General features: G+C 37.9%; 2 protein-coding genes across 4 annotated transcripts in view; one reads left to right on the top strand and one right to left on the bottom strand.

Moving 5' to 3' along the window:
• The window catches only part of KCNC1 (potassium voltage-gated channel subfamily C member 1), a 171,586-nt gene that overhangs the window by 144,996 nt on the left and 16,888 nt on the right, over positions 1-9,702 (top strand). The gene's annotated exons all lie outside the window — the stretch shown is intronic.
• The window catches only part of SERGEF (secretion regulating guanine nucleotide exchange factor), a 76,510-nt gene continuing 71,937 nt past the window's right edge, over positions 5,130-9,702 (bottom strand). For both annotated transcript variants that reach the window (XM_026668315.2, XM_087951245.1), the window contains one exon: positions 5,130-9,659. In XM_026668315.2, the coding sequence (XP_026524100.1) occupies positions 9,478-9,659 (182 nt within the window). In that variant the 3' untranslated portion in view covers positions 5,130-9,477. The remainder of the gene's footprint in view (positions 9,660-9,702) is intronic.

The following is a 9,702-nucleotide window of genomic DNA, read 5'->3' as shown; positions in this document are numbered from 1 at the left end:
AAACAGACAGAAGATATTAGAAACACCAATCAAGCAGAACACAGCAAATTCCAAAACCAATAAACACAGACCAAGACTCCCAACCAATCAGGATGATGAAAAAACCATTCTGGCATAGCAGTAGGCTAGCCCCAAATTTAAAACAGAAACGGCTGTGAAAGTCTGACCCACAGACGAACCCAATACACAAGCCTGATGATGGCAGATGAGATTCTGCTAAAACGTCGCTACAACTTTAAAAGCACAACTATAATGACGTGGGATAATACCCGAACAAAGCTGAATACTATATATATATATATATATATATATATATATATATATATATATATATATATATATATATATATATATATATATATATAAAATATAATATAATATATATATAATATATATATATATATATATAATATAATATAATATATATATAATATAATATAATATAATATAAAAACCTTGATCCAGTAAGTCAACTGTATAAATCGTTTTATTTAAAAAAAAAATCTTAATGTTTATTCCTTTTAAATAGTGTCACAGAAACTGGTTTCTTTTCATCTTCTACCTTTTCTCAGGAATACCCCCACAGATATAATACATCTCTTTTGTAAGTCTAACGTAAGAAGGTTGTCCACATCACTCTTTTGAATTTTTTCTGATAAGTGACATCTCTTGTAGATCCCAAACTGCTGAAAATATGGTGGTTCTACCCTACTTCCCCCATCCATTTTACCACTTTACCAGTTCTAAGACAAATCTTTCCTCTATTTGGCTCTTTTTTTATAAAATTGTATCTCTAGTCATTCAATCCTTTCCCGGAGATTTTTCACAGTCTGCAGTTTGCAATAAAGCAGGTAGGCCAGACTTTCTGTCCACAGTACAAACAGTATGGCAACTAAGCTGTGCACCCTTTGAAAATAAAAATCTTTGAACCTTGCAGGAGGAGAGGACTTCCCTGTTACTCATTAAAGCAGCCTGTCCGTCCCCCGGGTTTTAGATGGGTCTGAAAAATAATGTCGCTTCTTAAAGATATATTTGAACAAATGCTAATCAGTGCTAATTCCAGACCTAACTTGACCTCAGGATCTTATTTGAAGTTTTCTAGTTGCCCCTAACCTACAGTATTCTTTTTTCTGGCCCCACTGGCAGGATATAACATCTGGCCAAGCAGTTTATCTGCCTGAAAAGAATTGGCTTTTCTGCATTTCTTTACTGCCATCTAGTGATTTTTTTCTCCTGCAGACCGGATCTGATAACCCTAAATAGTAATCATGCTTTCCAGTTTTGTACCTGGGAAACTCCCAGTTGTGGACCTCCATGTCTGATAATATAAAAAGAAGTGATTTTATTTATTGCATCTTAGGGCTGAAATTTATGAATTCCTTTTTTTTTATTACTTAAGTTAGAAACAAATGGAGGGTGGGAAGAGCAATAAATTGTATTTCTGTAGTCAACCATACGGTTAAACTGCTTAGATGCCATATTGGTCACTTAGATGTAAATAGCCACGTTTCTGTAGTCACCCAGGAATTTTGTAATATTTAAATTGGATGTATCTAAAACTTGGCAATAGCTTGTGTTTAACTTTTTTGCTTTCTGTTCTTTCTATTGTTTGCCTGGAAGAAATAAAAATAGGCAAAAATTATTTTAGTGCTAAAAGTCAGACGTGAGAATGCTTCAATGTAATCATTGGATTGGATGGAAATGAACGTCATGCATACTGTACAAATGTTAGGCAGATTCCCAATAAAAATACAGATGAAATCCATACTAAAATGCATCTAAATTAACATTGCCATCATCTCACTTTAACATTTTAATCAAAGCTCAATTCTGCTGGTTAAAGATTCTAGACCCAAAATGTACAGCAATAGGACAAAAAAGTGTGCCAGTCAGACCTCTTCCCCAATTTCTCTGAATTTCTCACCCATCATGAAATCTAAAGACCCCTTACCGCACCCCCAGTGATTCACTTTGGGTAACATCCATAATTTCCAATATTACAGCAGAAGGGAGAAACAGTGACTCACTTGGCTTCCAGCTTGTCCTTCTCTGATTAACTTCAGGACAGGCTCCAAAATCAACCAATGAAGAATTCTGTAGTGAGGGGTTTTGGAGGGGAGATGGAGAGCAATCAGGAGGCCTCTTTTGGGATTCACGATAGGTTGCAGCAGGAAAGGAACTTCCTGTAAAATCTAAGCTACCAAATTTCTGTTGATCAGCACCATCTTGATATGCTGGAATGTCACAGCAACCTTCTACAGATTCTTCAGAAAGGGGCTCCTAACAACTCCTCTCTCTTTAAAGGAAAAAGGTGTATCCAAGCAGAGTAAAACCTACTAAGATTTAATTCAACATCCAATTCTATGGAATCAGGGAGCATTGCTATAACGTTGCAAATAAAACTAACAAACCTGTTGTGGCATTTTAAAGATTAACAAGGTTGTTTTTTGTTTTTGATTCTGCAATGGGCCACAGGCAATTGCAGGTAGATTCCTTCTACCTTTAGCAGGCCAAAGATAATATTTGGCTATTGTCTGTTTTTGTTTTGGCAAAGATATTTTATTTGTGATGGAAGCAGCAGCTGAAAAATAAGGGAAATCAAAGCAAAAGGTATCTCCATCTAGACACCCCATAAAACAAATGGGTTCAATGACATAATATCATTCATGTTCTCCAATAAATTTTTGCCTAAATATCTGCCAGAGTCTCTCATTAGAGTGCATGCCTATTTTAATTTGAGACTAGAAAATATTTTCTGAATGTTACATAAAAGGACATAGTAAAAAAACCTATTTCTGCTTTATTGTAAGGCTACATTAACAGAATGTTGCAAATGTCAAGGTACAAAGATACAAACTTCCTGCCACTTTTACCTGCTTGACCCCTTAAAGCAGATCTTTCCCGAGTTTCTTTATCTGACCGTTAAGCCACTAGGAGTTTCTGCCTCTCTTGTGTAATCGTTTCCTAGGTAATTGTTTTGTGGTGTAATTGTTTCTCTTCCCCTCATTTTCCAAGTCATCTACACACATATTTCATTACATACAAATGCAATTTGCCTTACGTAAATAGACACCATGAATGAGAAAATAAGACTTGGTAGCTCTTATTCTTAGCATCAGGGTTGGACAAATCATCGGGCTTCCCTTTACTATTAGAAACAACAACATTGATGTTTGCTAAATGTTGGTTATGCTGCATTACAGGTAGTCCTCAACTTATGATCCATTGCTTAGTGATGATTCAAAGTTATGACAGGCTTCTCCTAGTATACTTATGAACTGGCTCCAAAGTTCCAACATCTACACACACACACACACACACATGTCACATTACTGCATATTGGGCAGTCAGCAACTGGTCCATATTCACAGGTCCTCATTTTATGCTGTACGGGACCTCATTTTTTTTATGTTTTTGTCAAAAACTGGCATTTACAAGCAAACAATTGGTTCACTTGACAACTGTTTCACTTAACATCCACTGTCCAAAAACAGGTCATAAAATTGGGTCAGCCACATGGATAACTTTATGACTGTCACAACTTACAACGGTAATGGACAGGCACTATTATAGTCATAAGTGGAACATAAACAGACCTATCTGTATATCCTTGTTTATCTGAAGGACGAAAATGCATATGCTAGAATCTTCTAATGTTTCTTTTAGTGATGGAACTTACTTTAAATAATAGCTTTTGATCAACCCCATTTTTTATTACCAGAAGTTTGTTCTAGTATTTAACAGAATACAGAATCCAACAGAAACTTGTCTAGAAAACAGATGAAGGAACATGCAATATAGAAACACAACAGGGAAAGGGAACTATGGCCCTTTTATGACCTGTGGACCTGCCAACATGGCTCAGGAATTCTGGGAGTTAAAGTCCACAGGTCATAAAAGGGCCATAGTTTCCCACCTCTGCTTTATGTGAACAGTCCTAATTCAGCTGCATTTAATAATTTCTGTGATGACCCGGGGTGTGGCACAAAAGCAACAAGGTCACAAAAGTAGGTAAAGTCCCTTTAATACCTCCAACTTGGCCCCCAATGTCCAGTTATCTTCGGCTGGAGAAAAAACTCTCCCAAGAACAGTCTTTAAAGGGAATAAATTCAGTCCAGACGCAAAGTACATTTAAATTATAAATAAAAACCAACACAAACCACGCTGCAGCAATTAACGAGACAGGGCAGGATAAGGAATTGCAGACTTCCAAAATATAACGAAACACACATAGTTGGGATGATGCCAGAACTCAGATATGCCTCGACAAAGATAATGCACGCTTTGCTTCCAGCAACTTTGCTGTGCATAGTTTGCCATTTTAAACAGTTACCCAGGCTGCAGCTAATGAAGGAGATCAGGGCCCTTTCCTCCCCCATAAACCATGTAACTCACGTTGTTCCCTTCTCCGTTCCTCCCTGTGTGTTCCTCCCCTAGGATGAAGAGGGGGTGGCCCTGGGTCTTCCTCTGAATGCCCATCCAGACTGTGCCCTTCCCCAGTTTCTTCCACAGCCACCGGAGCCACACTCCCACTCCCTGTCAGCTGCTCGACTTCCCCCTCAGGATCAGATTCCAACAGGGGCATGACAATTTTCATTTTTGTCACACAAAATAATAATTCACCAGCAGCTTTCAGAGGGCTACTTGGGTTGCATATATAGATTCAGGAGGGCACATAAGGATGTGGTGTTTCTAGTTCTGTCCCAGGATACCCGAAAGGCTTCTGATTTGATCCAGAATATAATTAACATCAAAAACAATGGGGGAAAAGATTGTTCTATCCATCTAGCTTGGGAGTGTCAAGCTTGCGTTGTTACAGCACCGTCACATGGACGTATTACTTTTTTTTTCCTTCACTAAACCAGACATGGGTGTGGCCAGTGCATGATGCATCCATCCCATGGGCCGTGAGCTCGACAGCCCTGATCTAGCTCATATCAAAAGGCCAACCCCCCGCCAAATAAATGAAAGTTAAAAATATTTACATGATAAAAATATTATACCATCTGATCAAAAATACTTAAATATTCTGCAATGCATCTTAATGCTCCTTACACAGTTTAAACAACTAATCAGATAATTTTATTGTTAATTTAATGTTATTGTTTATTGCAAATCAAAGAGGAGGATAAAGGAAACAAATTCTATTTATTACGCAAAAATAATTAGCGAATACAAAACAATAGATACACAGCACAGAATTAACAATATAGTGTAAAATACTGAAGGTGTACACCTTAAATGAACTCAAGTTTTTAGGAGGAAAGATAAAATGGAAGAACAAAGGAAGAGCAGCAAATGAAACACAAAATGCAGCTGTGAAAGAAAATCCAATACATAATCTTTCCCAAGGATATGCAGATAGAACAAGCAAATGCCTAATCAAGAGCTAGAGATAAAAAGTTTAATAGCCTGAATACAAGTACGCCTAATAGCAGAACATGATTTTTTTTAAAAAAAAAAAATCCTTCTGCAAAAGGATGTCAGCAAAAACATGAAGAGGTAAAATAGTTTATAGCATGCTCCACATTATGAAATGATTTCTAAGTGCTGATGATGATGATTAAAAACCAAACAAAGACAGCTGGAAGGATACCTCATGAATACTGTACTTTTTTTTCTTTCAAGCAATCTTGAAAGATCTTCTGCGTTATTGAAGTTTTATGGTGCAATCTGAGGGAAAGCATAATATAAAACCTTTTTCACCCCGTTTAATTTCACTGAATTGGAAGGAACTAATTAGTTCATTCCCTTGCTTACTGCAGGATCTACTAGAGCAGGGGTGTCACGGCGGCGGCCCATGATGTATCGTGACCTTTCCCCCCTTTCGCTAAACCGGGCATGGGTGTGGTTAGCGCGGGATGCATCTGGCTCATGGGCTGCGAGCTTGACAACCCTGTACTAGAGCATCTCTGACATATGACCATGTAACCAGGCCGATAGCAATAGTAATAGCACTTAGACTTATATATCGCTTCATAGTGCTTTATAGCCGTCTCTAAATGGTTTACAGAGTCAGCCTATTGCCCCAAACAATCTGGGTCCTCATTTTATCGACCTTGGAAAGATGGAAGGCTGAGTCAACCTCAAGCCCATCAGGATTGAACTCCTGGCAGTGAGCAGTGAGTTAGCCTGCAATACTGCATTCTACCAAATATATTTGTGTACACACATTATGATTTATATTGACTAGGGTATGTATAAAAGGAGTAGTTACTGCATAATTTCTGGTAACTTGCCTACAGGTAAAGTAAGAGGGATCACAAATGGCTAAACAGATTTCGTTAATCCCTCTTAATTGGCTTTACGAATAAACTGCTTGTAGACAGATGGAACAGATTAGGCTTACAGAGTATCAGACTATTAGCACAAAATCCTGGATTGGTACAGTGGCACAGAACTCCAAAGTTTCTGCATTTTATACACATGACGAACTTCAGTCTAGGAAAGTAAAATTATTTTTTTATTATTATTAACTAGCTTATTTGTGAAGGCTGATATTATATCTATGCCCCTTCTACGGCCTAATATATACATATAAATAAGGGCTATGCAATGCCTTTGATTCAATTTCAAAAAAGGGCTTTAGAAGGTACAGGAGAGCATATGTTGGTTGCAACTTGGTTGCAACTCTTTAAAGCAGCCATATTTTCCTGTCTCTCACAGGGTATCCATCCGATTCTGAGAAAAGACATGAAAGTTTCGAAGAGCTTATAGCAGGGGTGGGATTCAACTTTTTTAACAACCAGTTCTATGGGCGTGGCTTAGTTGGTGGGCATGGCTAGGTGGTCATGTGACTGGCTGGGTGTGGCCAACTCAACATCACTCACATCGAGGCATGCATTTCCTCACCTGGCCTCTCATGATTGTGGGGATGCTGCAACAGTCGTAAGTGTGAAAAATGGTCATAAGTCACTTTTTTCAGTGCCATTATAACTTTGAATGGTCACTCCTTACGAGCAAAGTACCAGCAAAGGAGGGGAAAAAACTCCAGAGAAGTTCCTGAGACAGGAAGTCTAGTCCTGCAAAGAATGTAATAAGGGTTAACGGAGAGGCAGTTTCTGTAAGCAACACCAGAATGTTTCCTTCCTGCCTTCCTTACAGGATTAGGCCAGTAATTTCTTCTACCAACCGGTTCTCCGAACTGCTTAGAATGTTAACAACCAGTTCTAGCGAATAGGTGCGAACTGGTAGAACCCCACTCCTGCCTTATAGGCAGGTGCTATATTCACAGACCTGCATATGGTTGAAACGTAATCAAAAGGGCTGCCCAATTCTAATAAATATATTCAGGAGTTTGACTTATAAAATATAGGAGGTGGGCATTCAATCCAAAAATGAAATAAAGAACAAAAGAAGACGACTCAGGAAAAGTATTTTGGTATCTAGTGCTGCCACTTAGATATTGAACTAATTCACAAAGGCCTTTCAAAATGGGCATCTGGACTTGTGACCCAGCAAAACACCCAGTCAGTAGCCAGTCAATAGCCAGACATAACAAGGAACCATGAGTGTTGGCAACATATTTTAGTACATACTTGATCGCTTATGTGTGTACATATATGCATGTTGTGTAAGAGATATAAACAAATAAATGAAAAATTGAGACAAAGAAGAAAGATATTTAAAGAAGCAACTTCCAATCTTCTTTGCATCAGATAATAGTACATATACAACAGAATAACAAAATTGGAAGGGACCTTGGAAGTTTTCTAGTCCAACCCTCTACTCAGGCAAGAGACCCTATACCATTTTAGACAAATGTTGTCCAATCTCTTCTCAAAAACCTCCAGTGATTGAGCACTCACAACCTCTGAAGGCAAGCCATTACTAGCATGATTATTCACTTTTTCCAGCCTCTGAAATTATATATTTTGGATCCTGTCTTCCTGTAAGCAACCCTTTTTAATCAGGGTTGCTGATTAATCCCAAAATCACCAACTTATTTTTGTTCAAAAAGGTTTCCATTCTTTTATTTTTTTTTAAAAAAAAGAACTACTGTTCCTTCGTTAATTACACAAGTCAATGTAGCCATTTCAGTCAGTTCTGCTCTCCTCACATTCCACTCCACCGTTGTGGATATTTCTTCTAATACATTTACAGGAACCTACAGTAGAACGAATTTAAAAAAATACCCCTGGTCCCTATGTTTGTTTAAAACTTTTATAGTCCAAGCTTCTACTGTGCTTTTTGCTGCAAGTTAATTCCTGAAGATTTTTTTTTGTTCTTTTTCTGTTAAACACAGAAGGTCCAGTTAAACACTGCTAGAACTCCAGAGAGTTCTTTAGTTTTTAGATAGTTACCATCCAAAGTGCTTAAGAAAGTGGGACTTGGTATCCATTAAAGGCTCCATTGAGGCTGCAAGTCAGATTTTCCTTGGCTCGGGACATTTTACACATGAGTTGCCTGCAGAATCCTTTTGGGTGCTGCAGGCTTCCTCATAAGAAACTGCTACCTAGAGTACACATGGGCAATCTTTTTAGCTTTTTTTTCACCTGGAGAAGTTGTGTAGGCCTTGCCAGCAGGCATAATTCCATCCTCAGCATCCCTACCCTTTCAGAGAAGCATCAATCCACCATTTTTCTCACCTGGAAGTCTTTATATCTGATTGCATTTGTATTGATGAAACAATTTAGTCCAATTATAAATCTTCAATATTGAGACCAATGCTCCAATATATTTTCTTGGATAAAAACTGGACAGATAGTCCTTCATTTAATTATCATCTGGGATCGGCAACTCTGTTGCTTACCAACACAATCTTTAAGCAAGCTCTCAGGTGATTGTGACTTGTAATTTGATTGTTGGCTTCTTCATTGACTTTGATTGTTGGAAGCTGGCTATGAAATATACAATTGGAGATCCTATAATCATGGGATGCTGTAACAGTTGCAAGTGCATGGACTGGTCATAAAGTTATTTTTTCAGCACCATCATAATTTTGAAGAATCATTAAACAGAGCAGTCGTTAAGCGAGAACTACCTGATGTAACCATGTGCGTGGTATCAATAAATGTAGGAAAGAGACTGGCAGATCCAGGGGGAGGAGTTAAACTAGGCATCAGTTTAGAATCGTTTTGTAGCCACAAGCGAACTAAGTCCAACCCACACCTGAATTCCATTAATATTTATCTAGTTCTGTCCAGGTGCTAACTCTTAATATCAGGAGATTCCTATATACAAGCTGTTCATTACTGTAAATCTGGTTTTGCACGCTTGACAATAAATAAAGCACATCCTGTGTCATTTCATCACACCTAAATGTTTTTATACTTTGCCCCCCTCAAATAAAAGCCCCCCCCCCCAAAAAAAAAATCTCCCTTTCTTCTTTAAAATATGAACCCAACAAAATGACTATGTCAGTATATAATATAGATAATCTTGTCATGGCTACATATGACTGAATTGCTTTGACATTAACTGCATTTATTAACCAAGCACAAACCTCAGGGAGAATTTAAAATTGTTCAGAGGGTTCTACAGTGTTATATCTAAGCTTGGTAAAAAGCAAAATGCTAAAGAGTGTCCAGCTCCACATCCAATTAAAAGCAGCTCTGAAGAACTAAGAGGTTCCACAGGCTGAGGAAAACAAACATTTTCTTCTGTTTCATTGCCACACATGCCATGTTCGTTCCATCCCCAGGAAAAACACTGGTTACCTAAGAAAAAAGAAAAAAAATAATCAGCATATTAAAGCAGCCA

This window comes from Notechis scutatus, chromosome 1 (assembly GCF_049901735.1).
Source record: "Notechis scutatus isolate UNSWTSFEM ecotype Mainland chromosome 1, rNotScu1.2, whole genome shotgun sequence".
In the NCBI taxonomy this organism is placed as follows: Eukaryota; Metazoa; Chordata; class Lepidosauria; order Squamata; family Elapidae; genus Notechis; species Notechis scutatus.
This window is presented reverse-complemented; position numbering and strand designations above follow the sequence as displayed.